Raw genomic sequence first — 14,772 nt, forward strand, 5'->3', positions numbered from 1 at the left:
AATATAATTTCAACTCTAATTTAGCTATGTGTTATTAGCATAGATTTGTAAAGTAAAAAAAATTTAAATTAGTCAAGTAGCTTGTAAAAAAAAGTTTGAGCTTGTTTGACAAAAAAAAAAAAAAAAAAAAGAAAAAAGTACCAAATATTAACATGTAATCTAATCTAGTTTAGTTACAAGCTTTTCAAAATAAAATTAGATGAACAGTCCAAAACTTTTAATACTCAGTTCAATTAGACTCAACTCGTTTCCACTACTCTCCCTAATAACAACAGTGAAGTGAGTTTCATTCTGACATTGAATCAATGTACAGCAAACAAGTAAACAATGCGCATGTCATCTAGCAAAATCCTAGAAAACTACAGTTACTCTTGCTCTTGAGCTTCCAAATCCTTAGATTTCAGGGGGTTAAGGTAGTTTGTCCTTGGGGGAATGAATTATGGAAGAGCGTGGGAGTGGTTTTACCTGCTGCTTCTCATAGTTAAGGCTGGGTTTGGATTCAGCTTTTGCGTTTTACGTTTGCATTTTCAGCAGTTTTTTTTTTTTTTTTTGAGCCGGTTTTGTTGACTTTTCCACAGTGAACAGTATATCTGTGCACTGTTCACGAACTCTTAAATTCCACTTTTCAGCAACTTTTTCATTAAAAATAAGTCTCACGGCACTATTCACACATTTAAAAATTATTTTGTTACAGTGTTTTCAGTTTTTAGTTTTCAGTTTCAGCAAAATAAGTTCTATCCAAACAGACTCTAAATGTTAAGTAAAATACATCAATTATTTTCATTTCCCTAGGATGTTTAAGAAGAAAATTTTACGAGGGTCCAGCTAGCATGCAGTGCATTTGCTCATGAACACACCAAGTATGCATCTTGCAGCCAATGTGCAAAGTCATGGATGCAAGCCAAATCCATGTTACAAACAATAACTCTAGAGCCACAACTATTTTTTCTTTTACAAAATGCTGCACTTTAGTATTGATTTCTTTAACAAAGAACAAAGTACAAAACGCACCAAAAGAATAAAAATTCACAGCACCATCATATTATCTGGGTTCTTTTTATCATCAAAACAATCTCCGAGGGACAGTGCTCAGCAATAAGAGATTTAATCACTATCCCAAGCCTCATCCAATTCTTTTTGCGTCCTCGACTTTTTATTATCAACCCCATAATCCTTAGCCTTCATCGGATGATGATCTTCCTCATCACCACTGCTCCTGTAATCATGTCTTCCAGCTGTTGATGCACTTGAGTTGCCCTCAGCATCCGACTCCCACATTGCATTTTCCAAATCACTAAACATTTCTTCTGATCCAGAATCTTCCTCAGCCATATTTCCACTGAACTTAACTTCAGCTTTTGTCTCAAAATATGAATCATTATTGGATCTGCCAATCCTATTATGCTTCTGCTGCGCAACTCTTGATCCCTTGAATCTAACGTGAGTTTCATCTGAATCATCAGCGTCACTCTCCTGTTGATTCACCCCATTCTTCTCATCTCCCTTAACGTGATATAAATTGTCTTCCTCATCACTGCTGCTTCTGTAATTATAAGTAGCTGCTCTTGATGCTTCTGAGTTGGGTTCTTCCTCCGCATCTGATTGCCACATTGCATTTTCAGTATCACTCGACGTGTTTACTGAATCAGAATCTTCCTCAGTAGCCTGTCTTCTAAAATTAGCTATAGGATTTCTCTTAGAATTGTCATTATTTTTGGCCCTGAGAATCTTATCCTCCTTCCACCTGTTTGCTCTAGAAGGCTTGAACTTTTCATGAACTTCATCAGAATCATCAGCATCACTCTCAAGATCACTAGCAGTCCTCACATCATTAGAATCCCATTCATCATCACCACCGGAAATATCATTGTCTTCACCATCTCTATCATTAGTCCTCTGCTTGTCACGTGCATCTCTCCACCCCCTTGCCTGTTTGACCTCATAATCATCATCATAAGAGTTGCGATCCCTACGTGTTTCAGATCCCCTGAACCTCCCTTCAAAGTCTGCTCTGTTCCAATACCTAATTTTGCTAAGCTCTTCTTTCTCTGCTTCTTCTTCAGCAACCCATTCTTCATCTGCTGCATCCTCTATCTCAGCTATGAATCTGTCTAACTCCTCCTGGTCACTGTCATCAGGGGGTTCTGACTCTTCAAAGTTTTTAATAGGTTCCATTACTTGCTGTTTATCCTCCCGGAAGACATAAGGACTTCCTTCCTGCCTGTCAATTGCATTGAAGAATGTAGAAGCAACTCTCTGAATGCTGGCCATGGCAACTGGATCCTCAGGATTTACCCCCATTCGCCGGAGCTGCTGTTCTAACTTCTTTATGTTTAGCTTCTGAGATTCAAGAGCTTGTTCAAATCTTGCCTTGAATAATGCCTGCATTTAAAGACAAGCAAGTTATTTTGCAGAACAAACTCTTTTTTTTTTACCAACAATAGTAGTACAAAAGATGCCATCCCATCCTAATTCAATGTATGATTGGCACTGATGCACTTTACCCAGCAAATTTTTGGCTGGAGGTCATATGCATTACAAAGAGCGAGCTTTTCACAATGTAGAACATGAAAAGCGTCACTCAGTCGGTTTCTTTATTTGTATTCTTCTACTGAATTGGGAGCTTAAGGCAGGTTCATCAAACCAAGGCTGCGGTTGGGGCCTTGGTGAAAATGATAATAGTTTTTTAGGGCTTAGTTGTTATTTACATTTTCAAAGTTTCAAAGGTACATGTTTCAGGTACCTCAAATGCTACCCCTCATGCAAACTGAAAAGCAGTGCAAACAGACATTTGCCCTGTAGTCTACCTGGTTTTGCCCCAAAATTACAAATAAGGGCATTCTACTTTATTCTACTAGACTCATGCCCAAAAATGAAGGGGGAAAAGATAAGCATAATATGATTTGAAATGAAAAAGATTACAGAATAGAACATGAATACAGTACCCACCTTCCTCTTTGTAAGGGTGTTGATAGGTATCAAAATTTTGGGTTGGCGATAGTTTCTGCCACGAAACATGATGATTGTTTTCACATTATGAATATTTACGACAATACCACCACTCAGTCTTGCAATCATGGTTGCCATTTCTTTTATTTTTTCTTTGGGGAAGTTGTCACAGCAAACTTGCACAGTTTCATGAAACTTCCAGTGGAGATGCATATTTTGGACAACTCCACCAAAAACTCCACGAACACCAACAGGTACATAATTTTTATTTCTGAAGCCAATTTTTTTAAATGCCTGAAGCTGTTCAGGAGTCAATAGCTCAGGGTCATGACGAGGGGGTGGCAACTCTGGCAGCTCGTATTTCTTGAGCTTCTGAAGGAGCAATGCCACTTTTTTCTTGGCCTGCATTAGTTAGATAGTGGAGGATTGTCAATCTGATGATTACAATAAGCCAATAAGATGTTATAAGCTGAGAAAATAGGGAAAAATGATTAAAAACTGCAATGATATTACCCTAAAATCGGAAGGTGGTGCAGGACAAAACCAAAACTAATGCAACACTGAAATTAAAGAACAAAAAAATTAAATAACCTTGGACTCAGCACCAAGAAAAGAAAGCAAAACCTAGGAATCAGCACCAAACCATTGAGAAGTGAGAATTTCATTAAAATTGAATGAATTATGAATTTGCATCCATTGGAGTACAATAGTGTGCTTATGTATGCATATGACTTAACCCTAGTTTAATTGACTTAAGAAAGCCAAATTATTGAATTACAAAAATATTCTTGACTCTAGGAAATTAACTAAAATACTATATAACCAAATTAACTAATAAGACCTAAAATAAAATCCAATTGACCAAAAAAAATACAATTGATTTTCAAAAATTAAATAAAATTGTCTTCATGCTTTCTGCATCATTCTCCCCTGATTGGAAGCATCTTAACCTGTGACTTTTAAAATGTTTAAGTATAAGCACTCTTGCATTTGATACTTGCTTCAACTTTTAGATACCTTCAATTGTACTTAGAACAAGAAATTTTCTGTTCCAGCATATCATTAAATTTGTTTGAGATGAAAAAACTAAGGGGTGAAATAGCATTGCAAAGGTTACAGCCGTATCTTGATCCTCATAAAACACCAATATATCAAACCTTTTCAATTCATCAAGCTTTGTCATTTCATGCACCATAAGGGCATGATTTTCAAAAATTAAATAAAACTAAATTGAAATAAAAATGTCTTTGCACTTCCTACATCAGAAGCCATTCTCCCAAAATGACATTTTCATAGTAATTATAGACAAGCTAAACAGTTGACAACACCTTAATGGCAATGACAAGTCACAACAGTTGATCTACAAGTCCCAAGCATTTGTATCCTTTATTACATATATGCTAATAAAAAATTCCTGTCAATACCAACAGATAACTCCCCAGTATCTCATACGACATTGATTGATAAAAGGGCAATCCAATACACCAAGTAAAACAATTAAGAGAAATCTAAAAGCCAGTTGTTGCAATCAAAATTTAGAGAAAGAAAAAAAAAAGGATAGACATTGTTACAATTCCATATCTCATCATTGATCATAAGGGCTAGATAACATACTCTTTTGAGGTTGTAAACAAGCCTTTCCTCCTCAGTCATTAGCTTCTTCTTTAATTTTTGTGCTCGCCGCTTCTCCCTTAGGGTTTTACCTGACTCTCTTTGCATCCGCTTCTCCACCTTGCTTCGCATGCTCCTCCCTTTCGAAGTTGACATAGACCGGAACCACCCCTTGAAGGGATCCAATGATGCATGTGAAGAAAATAAAAGACTATCTTCACTTGGAATACTAGGCTGAGTCACATTGCTTGAGATGGTATGTGGCAAAACATCTCTTAAAAACACAAGATTTCTGAATATAAAGTACAATTTATATCAGAATAAATCTTATGCAAAAACCAGAAGTATCAAATTAGACTTGCTCATAAATTGAACAATAAACTCTTGAGTTCAAATTCTTCATTCACCCACCAACTGAGCTTAATCATCTCATTTAAAACCAGATCATAAAAAATAACAAAAACCCAAGAAACCAAACAGAGTGAAACTAGACTCTCTTTGCTTTCTGTACAAATGTAGGAAAGAAAAGGGGATTGAACAATTGGTTTTTACATTTTTCACTATCCGAGGCATGAGAAAACCAAAACATATAAGCAAGAAAGCAGAGCTGTCCAAAATTAAACCACATTAAAGCAGTACCCTATAGATGAATGAAAGAGAAAAAAAATTTAAAAATTAAACAAATGATTAAAGAGAAATTAAATTACATCTCATTATCATTCTATTTGGTTAGTGGGAGCTCTAGAGAGCCAAAAAAAAAAAAAAAAAAGACATAACATTTTTGCTACTTCGAATCAGATTGAAGCAAATGGATGAAAACCCAGAAAAATAAGGAGGAAAATAATCTAAATTTGATTGCTTTCTACATAAAAAAACTATGAAAGATGAGACATTTAAAACTAGATCACAAAAGGGTTTATTATTTGGAACCCAAAACAGCAAAAATCCTCACTATATAGCTTAGCCTAGAACACCCCATTTCGCACAGTGGAGGTGAAAACCATAAAATCCACTTATCCTTTTCATTTCTCATTTATTTTCCTTCATTTTTTCTCATCAAACAAACGGAGAGTAATTGAGAGAGAGAGAGAGAGAGAGAGAGAGAGAGAGAGAGGCAGAGAGAGCATACTTGGAGGGATTGGATTGGAGAAGAGAGAAGAGGGTCTTGAAGGAATGCCTCTGAAGATTCCTCGCAGCAAACATTGGCGTCAATCAATCTATCTATCTCATCCACCTTCTTTTGTTTTGCTTGCCTTCATTCCATTGTTTCTTCTCTACAAAGTTCAAACACAAAGAAAATTGGCAATGGGGTTTTTCACTGTCCAGGGTTTTAGGTTTGGGTTTTGGGGCAATTTGTGGTTTTCAACAATATGGGTTTCTTAAAAAGTTATTTACCAATCTACTCCTGCGCTCAAAATTATTTGCACAAACAGTCTTATCTATCTGGTTAGTATTTATTTGGTTAAATTCCAATTAATATACCTGTTTGAGCTAATACCAACCAAATTCAAGACTTTTTAAAGCTAACTAATTCGGTTTCTAAAGCAAATTTAGTCACTAAAAGGCTAAAACATTTGAGAAAAAATAACTAATCGTTTAGGGACTAAGTTGGCTTTAGGGACCAAATTAGCTAGTTTTGAAAAGTCCTAAACCTGGTTGACATTAACCCAAATCTCGAGATATATTAGTGGAATTTACCCTATTTATTTTGTGGAGAGAAGGGGAGAGAAGGGGAAATAAGGGACATTAAATCGTTTGAGTATAACTTATTTAGTTGAAACTGAAAACTTTTTGCTGAAAGTACTGTAAATAAAGCTAAAAGGTAACTAAAATAGTACATTGAAACCTATGAATAGTATCAAAAAATGCAATAGGTCCCCATGAATAGTAACAAAAATAAGCTAAATAATAAAAAAATATTAGCCACAACAAAATTTTATCAAGATAGAGTTTGGAAAACATTTTTTTGTCCACCATATAAAGTAAGTTGCTCTAGTGTGAATATATTAACCATTGAGTCTGTAGTAGGATGAATTCTTTAGGATATAAAAAAAAAAAAAAAAAAAAAAAAAAAAAAAAAAAAAAAAAAAAAAAAGATATGCAATTTTATACTCGGCATTCAATTTAGGGTTATAGACATACTCGGCATTCAATTTTATGATTGGAATTTGCAAGTCACTTTTGCATTTCTAATTCTTCCATAGAAAATAAATAAATATATTTAGATGAAATGCATGGCTTGTAGAGCTTGTATGATATGATCCAAAATGATATGCAATTTGAACATAATCACTAGTGTTACTTTTAGTATTATCAAACATATTTTTCCTTCTAAAATATAATGTCTTGTTATGAGCTGTGTTTAACAACGAAACATAAGAGTCTATCACTTGGCCTTATTATAGGGTCTTTTAGTATCACAGGCATGTGTATGTCCTGAGATTTGAATAAAATGATCACACAGTTCTTTGTAGTAAAAAAAATGCAAACAAATGGATATTAGTTAACAATTTAATCTACAATCTTCATATGAAATAAAATTTTAATTTTTTGAATCATACATATAGGGAAGCAATTTTTTGTGCAACTACAAAACACCTTCAAAACTTACTACAAAATCATATATCCATATCTATATATGTTTAGTACTAGGATTATGAAACTATAATAACTCTTAAACTACATTGGAAACTAACTAAACCAAATACACAATATAATAAAATAACATCAGAAAAAACTAAATAGAAGAGCAAAACGCAAAATATTTCAGATTGAACTTTCAAACTCAAAATAAACCGTATAATGCAACTCTAATAGAGCAATAAATTTATACTAATTAACTGAAAATCAACAATTTTTTTAAACAGTTCATTTTGTGTATTGCAAACTCATTTATTATTTCAACAATTTCTATTATACCTATATCTAAAGTTAGTCCAATAGGTCCAAAAATTGCTCAATACATTTTGATATTATGCTTTCTATATCTATTAAGTTTGGATATTACATTTTCATTTGGCGAGGATTTTCGACAGCTAAAAGGTTGTATTTGGAACAACTTCATATTAGTATCCAACTCATCAAAAAATTGATACTTCTTAATGTCATAAATCCTCAAATTTCTTATCCCCATATAAGGAAAAAAAAAAATCCTCAACTGATCTTCAAATTGAAATTATATCATATCAAAACACTAAAATTGCATGACCAAAAAAAAAACACTAAAATTGTGTTATTCACTCAAAACACTAAAATACTAATATCAATTAAGGGGAAAAAAGTAATATAAAGAAAAATAATATCACAAATTATTAAATTAAACAATTAAAAATAAAAACATTACTTTTTGTCATCTTGGACCGAAAAGGTCCGAAGTGGACTGGCATGGACTAAAGTGGACCAAAATAGACCGAATGGACCAAATGGATCAAATTTGAACGAATGACCAAAGTGGACCGAATTGGAACAAATAGACCGAAATAGACTGAAGTGATTTGAATTGGACCGAAATGGACCAAAGTGAACCAAAGTGGACCCAAATAGTCCGGAATGGACCGAATTGGACCCAAGTAGACTAAAATGGACCGAAGTGAACCAAAGCAGACCGAACTGAACCTAATTTGAAAGCACATTTCGGTACAAATCCTAGATATTAATTTAGTTACAGGCAAATTTACTTGTGTACATACTATTTTTCTTTGTTTGGGAAGTGAGAGAAATTTATTGATTTATTATAAAAAGGATTGAAAAAAAAAGCGTTAAGATTTTTTTTTTTTTTTTTACTTTCCTTTTTTAAGAATATGGTATGCAATTTTTCATATTTTTTTAGTAGTCATATTAGGGGGGAAAATCATCCAAGATGAATATATAAAGTCAATCGGTTAATATATTTAATATTATCAAAAAATTGGAGGAACAAATCAATAAAAAAAAATTGTGGCATGACTAATGATGTGGCTCAACAAGAGTGTAACAATATTAAATATTAACTTTTAGATATTATATATAGATATAAATGAGACAAACGTGAATGTAGTTCCCATTAAGTAGAATGAGTAAGTAAGAAAAACTTCCATGTTAGCTCCACCCTCTTACCAAATGGATCAAAAGTATTCAAAGCCTCTTGAGCAGTTGAGTTAATTACCAAGAAAAATCTTCGGTAATGACTTTAAAACATTGGCTAAATACCAATACAAACTCTTTGAGCACTTGAGTTCATTACCAAGATAAATCTTCAGTAATGGCTTCAAAACATTGGCTAGACACCTGACACTACACTTAACTACTAACATCACACCTCTATAGTAAGACCACCATTCTGTTTTTCTCGCTTTATCTCTGCGACAATGTTCTGGTAACTTTTGATTGATAACCTATGGATCTTAATATTTGTTTCATGGCATCGGTTACTATTTTCTATTTTAGATTCTTGGATTGATCATTTGATCAACTATAGCAAATTGAAGCAGAGACACCACTCCCCAACGTAACATATTACCTTCCCTAGCCTCTAGTTCTCTCATGAGTGTTTGGCTATGTGTTTGAGGACTCTTGAATGGTGGAAAGCTTCTACTAACATGAGAATGAAGTAGAATAAACAAGATGGCCACTAAATAATACAATTATATTTTTCTTTATAACAACAGAAAATCAAGAAAAGAGCATGCAACAGACAACAAAGCCAATTCTTATCAATGCAATAAGCTTTCTTACAATACATTAACACATGTCAATGTTTCAAATGTTTCTATTTGGTTGCTGCTTCCATGCTTTCCACGTGTGTATCCAATGAGATGCTTTAACTACCACAGAAGCAACAAATATCTAAATGACAAGCCGCTTAATATTTCAAACCTAAGAGCACCAACAGCACTTAAATACAGGATTCACCAGATCCAGGCACCTACATGGTGCATTGATACTAAGACAAAGAAGCCGAGATAGAACTAGAACATGAAAAGTCATTGCCATTTCAGCTTGAACATGGTATCAGCTCCAGGTCCAGATCTCTGGTACTAGACAGCCGAAAGGTTTGGCCAACTCCATGGTCTTGTGTATCTTAAAGCCTTGCAGAGTTAAAAAAAACCCTTGCCCCAGCAGAGATGGGCAAACTCCGATGTCCCTAAAACAACGAAATCAAGTCATTGCCGTTCAAGAAAATGCTGGAAAGAGAGGAGGGTAGCAACATCCGGACTTTGGATGGAACAAAATTGGGAATTCGATTTAATTCCCGGGTTAGCTACATAATGTCATCTCATAACCGGTCCAACCAACTGAGAACACTATCTTGAGAACCAAACTGCAAATCCTATAAGCATAAATGACAAAGATCAGCAATATGTTAGAAAGCTTCTCATTTGCGTTCTCAAGCTGGAAATCATACGGAAATCAGTTGCATCAAAGTAGAGAAAGAAGAGAAGAAAGTGAAACTTACAGCAAGCAGGAAATCAGGTGGAGTATCCAGATATATGTTCTCAAGGTCAGGAATTCCAGAAGATGCACTATTGTTCAAGGTCATCTCATTTGTGTTGCTAGAAGAGCCAGTATAAGAGATGTGATTCAGTCCTGAATTATTTGGAGGAGCATAATTATCAAAAATCTCCCTGCACAGTAATGAATCATTCATGCAGTTTAAATCAGAGTTCTCAACAGCCTGAGATTCCCCTGCCAGCCATGCAGGGTAGTCCATGTTGTCCTCAGCCTTAATATCTGATGGAGGGGCATGAGATGCTTCTGAGACAAATTCTACTTCCTAATCCACAAACATTGATTTCCGTTAAGATGAGGCATCTTAGAAATTTATATATATATATATATATTCTACTGGTTTTTCATAATATGGTAATTTTATGTTCCCTCAACCACCTTCTTTTGCCTATAGAAGTTTAAAATTGAGAAACCACTCAAAAATTAATTTCGTTAACAGTTACCACATCTTGCTTTTCTTTTCTCTTATTTCTACAAAATGTTCTTTTCCTTATATCCCCTTGCTCATAACTTAAATACCACCAATAGTTCACCCCGGGTGTATATTGACTGCTTCACGCAAAAATATATTAAAGAAATTGCCACATACCTGGAGAGATGACAGGTCATTATTTTCACCAACATCATCACTCTGAACAGATATTCCTGGACGTGGTGGATTAGGAGGATTTGCTTTTGGGGTCCTTGGACTAGTTCTCAGCGTCATAATGTCAGAATCCTCAACCACCAGATTGCCATCGTTATTTTCAGTCTGCTTCTGCTGTTGATAAAAAATTTTTGAAACCACAAATTCACCTTCCTTCTCATTTTCTTCAGTTCCTAGATGATATTGATGCATCACCCAATTGGACTTATCAGGCTTGGAGCCCTTCTTTGAACTTTTATACAGTACCATTATCTTCTTACAGCCTTTCTGCAATCCATTTTCCATCAAAGGTTTTGTCTTACCTGTCTTGTGCCAGCGGACAGGCCCCTCAGTCGAACTATGTTCACTTTGAATCTTGCGGCGTTTCCGTTGACCAGAAGCATATGCATTAGTGGTTCTGTGAAAGAAATGGACACTGCTTCCATCTTTCTTAGCACCTGGAAATTTAGAAGGGGGAAAAAAAAAACAGCAATTTAGATCAAAGTTTGATTGACTCAGCTCTACGAGGTTGCATTAGTTGGTCCAATTTTGGTCAAATTACATACACATTTACATATAGATTGCGAACGTATGAGAATAGGGGCACAATGATTCCAAAATTGGTTCAAATTGAGCAACCACATTATGATTACATTTGACCATTCAACACAGAATAATAAAAGAAAAAAAGGAATTGAGGAAGTGATTTATGTAGGAACTAAATAAAAAAATTAGAGCGAACTCAATGATTGAATAACCATATTTTATTATTTGAGCCCAGTAATTCAGCATCCACATCAAATTATTTGAAATAGAGAAAAATTTTAGCAAGATCAAGTTTTCTATTGGCTGCTAATTTCAATTTCACACACCCCAGTTATGATGGGGTGCTTTCTTTCTATCTTTTTCCCCCTTTTTTGGGGAGGAAACCAAGGCATGTGCTACGATTCAAAAACCGCTCAGCCAGGTTTCACTTTTATACATTTCTTTTCTTTCTTCTCCCTTTTACAAACTCTTGGATTGCCCTTTCTCCTTTTAAAAACAGAAGCATCAAAATCAGCAGCCTTCCAGATTTTAAAAAATAAATAAATTTCAGATAGTAATCTGATCCCTTTTTTTTGTGCTAACACATATTAATCTGATTTGGTCCTCAATTTATATTGCAGATTCTGTAGTCAATACACTACCATGGATACCAATGATAGTATGGAATTTCAGATTCTTTATATATTCCCTCACCTGGAAGGTCTTCCGGATGGCTGTAGCAAATTCCTTTGTCCCCCTCAAGTGTCGGGATGAACTCATCAATAAACAAGTGTGGATTTGAGTTTCCAACACCACATTTTGCTGCTAAATGTTCTAAGAGCTCTGCATCGGAAGGCTCAAACTTCACACCAACAGGCAGGCCAGGCCATTCAGGAGAAACCTTCACAGGAGAAGCAGCGATGTTAGCAACAAAAGTCTACAACTAGTCAAGGTCAAGGATATCCATGTCAAACGATTTTGCAAAAATGGTTTTACAAGCTTTCCTTGATAAAGATGGTGAATACCTTCTACTCATAAGAAAAAGAAAAAAGTAATAGCATGACATGCATTTAGTTATAGGTGCAAAGAGAATAGATAAAAATTAAATAATGTTGAGGTATCTTATAGTCAATTTGCTAGGCATATCTAGTGTACAAGTTAACAGCAAGGAATGGTATAAAAGCTGAGTAAATGTTCAAGTTCCAACTTACATCACTATTGTCTATACGACAATGGCAATTTGGGCATTCACGATTTGCCCCACAGTCTTTGATTTGATGAGCAGCAGAACACGTAACATTTCTCACTTTCCTTGCCAATGCCCTGCTATTGATTAGCCAAGCCCTGCAAGAATGATTTACTATAAGCTTATAATTCCAGTAATAAGACACCCTATATCTATAAGCAGAAATATGCTATAAGTCCAACGTTTAAAAAGGTTTGCAAAGAACAAGACTACAAGAACCAGAAGGAAAAAAAAAAAAGAGTTTGCATGAAGGAAAAAGCAAGAGTCAACCATTAGGGTAGAACATCATTGCTGAAATGCATAAAGTATCAGCAAATCATATGATATGACTCAACACTGAGGTCCAAGACATCATGTATGGTACGATTATATTTGATAAACACATGTATGGGACAATGTTGCAAGGAATGCTAAGAGTAAGTTTGTATAGCTACCCACTTAAAATCAATTTGGGCAAATCTAGTGGTGGCAAAGCCCCTTTAAGACTTTGACAATGATCAAGCAAACACAAAACCCAAAATTGTAGTATACATATTTTGCACAGTCAAAAACATTGGGCCAACCTAGTAGAGCAGAAAGATAATAAAGTCAGAGTATGGCAAAAATGAAAGAGAGAAAGGCACTCAAGATGAGACACGCAACAAATTGAATATTAATAGATTGAAACACATTCAAGTAGTTTTTCTAAGCCTGTTGCTTCCTAAAGATTTTTAATTGAAACTATATTAACTTATTAAGAGACTAGACTAGACATCTGAGTAATTTATAAATATCCTAACTTGCAGATCACTACTTATTAAGATAATAATGTATACAGAAGGGAATGACCTGCCCAATCAATAAGTTCAAATGATAGAAGATTCACTACCATCTACAACTGACTCCAATCTGTACAATGAAGTCTTACAAAGTCTCATTTTATTAATCTTTCAAAGATATAATATTATATATGAAACTCATTAAGGATTTATTTACCACAGATGGATATCTAAAAGGAAGCTAAAAAAATATGTGCATTTTCAATTTTCTCCAACAAAAGATAATATTTTTAAGCTTGATTTTCTTTTCCTTGAGAAGATTTATGATTGAAATACTTCTTCAAATAGACAAGCATAAGGAATACAGTATAATTAAAGAATGGGATATCAGTACTCTGTACCCTATCAATTGGCTGTTATGTGCCATATAAACTAACTCCAATCTTCACTTTTTCCCCCCTTTTGAATGATATTGATTAATTTTTAATTTAACAATTATTCCAACAAGAAGTGATCATCATCGAGAACACCCCTCACATTGCTGCATTGTGGAGTAGGAAGAAAGTTTAGGTTTCAGCACCAAACCAAACCCAGCTACAGGGGTATGGAACAAAGTTGATATGACCTGAAATGGGTGTCTCAAAAATACCTCCAAATATCTGTTTCCTCATCAAAATATTGAATAAAAGAAAGGGACTTTAATATTTGCTTCCAATAGAAAGACACGAACTTTTTCATATCACACCCTTCAACATCAGCTTTTAACCAAATAAGGTAGCTACCAATAAAGTATAAAATCTAGCAAGAGAATTTTCCTCTGACAAATGGGTTTCCAAAACTAGTGACAAGTTAGGTTACCTATAAATTTCATAACCCAATCCAGTAGTACAAAAAAAGAAGAAGCATTTTTTAACTATAAAATCAACTAATATATAATACCCAATTAATCAAAGGAGCATCCAAATAAATCCCAGAAACTTAAACAAACAAACAAATAAAAGAGGAAGAAAAAGAACAGAAAATTTTATTAGTATTCTGGGCATCATAGACTCCTAATACCATAACAAAAATGTAAAAACGAGACACCCAAAAGAAAAAGATAAAAACTTTATCTATATATTTACTTGTTGATAATCTTAGGCTTACCTTGCCATGTTCTTAAGAGCTAGATAGACGATGCTGAAGCTAAACACAAACTATACAGAGAGAGAGAGAGAGAGAGAGAGAGAGAGAGAGAGAGAGCTCAGTTAGTGTGTGTTAAGCTTTGCCTTTTGTACACTGGACGAAGTTAAGTGAACTGTGAGAGAGAGAGTTATATAAAGAGAGAGAGAGAGAGTATGTGTGAGAGCGGGAAAACACAGCTTTGGTGTCGTTATGAGAGGCTTGTAAACCGAGGCTAAGGTTTGGAATAGAAATGCTTTCGTTGGACTGGGTCAATGGCCAATGGGGGTTTTGGAGTTTGGTTTGAGTGTGGCCCACCGTTGACTAAACCTGGGTCCAAGGCAGTTGGTTCGGACACGAAGCTCGAAGGGTGTCGGGAAGCTTGGAACTTCGAAATCCGAGAAAAAGTG

At 34.7% G+C, this 14,772-nt stretch overlaps 2 protein-coding genes across 2 annotated transcripts; both read right to left on the bottom strand.

Annotated features, from left to right (window-relative positions):
* Window positions 1-756: 756 nt before the first annotated feature.
* LOC126714774 (CRM-domain containing factor CFM9, mitochondrial) lies at window positions 757-5,944 on the bottom strand. Its single transcript, XM_050415077.1, has 4 exons — window positions 5,690-5,944; window positions 4,564-4,852; window positions 2,950-3,351; window positions 757-2,382 (listed from the first exon to the last, which is right to left on the bottom strand). Exons 1-4 carry the CDS (start codon window positions 5,761-5,763, stop codon window positions 1,105-1,107), a joined length of 2,043 nt encoding a protein of 680 aa, XP_050271034.1. The 5' UTR covers window positions 5,764-5,944; the 3' UTR covers window positions 757-1,104.
* Window positions 5,945-9,231: 3,287 nt separating this feature from the next.
* On the bottom strand, window positions 9,232-14,772 carry LOC126714775 (SUPPRESSOR OF GAMMA RESPONSE 1-like). The gene is made up of 6 exons (XM_050415078.1): window positions 14,348-14,772; window positions 12,409-12,541; window positions 11,912-12,098; window positions 10,637-11,130; window positions 9,995-10,312; window positions 9,232-9,868 (listed from the first exon to the last, which is right to left on the bottom strand). The coding sequence occupies exons 1-6, from the start codon at window positions 14,353-14,355 to the stop codon at window positions 9,815-9,817; spliced, it is 1,194 nt and encodes a 397-aa protein (XP_050271035.1). The 5' UTR covers window positions 14,356-14,772; the 3' UTR covers window positions 9,232-9,814.

This window comes from Quercus robur, chromosome 2 (genome assembly GCF_932294415.1).
Source record: "Quercus robur chromosome 2, dhQueRobu3.1, whole genome shotgun sequence".
NCBI lineage: Eukaryota > Viridiplantae > Streptophyta > Magnoliopsida > Fagales > Fagaceae > Quercus > Quercus robur.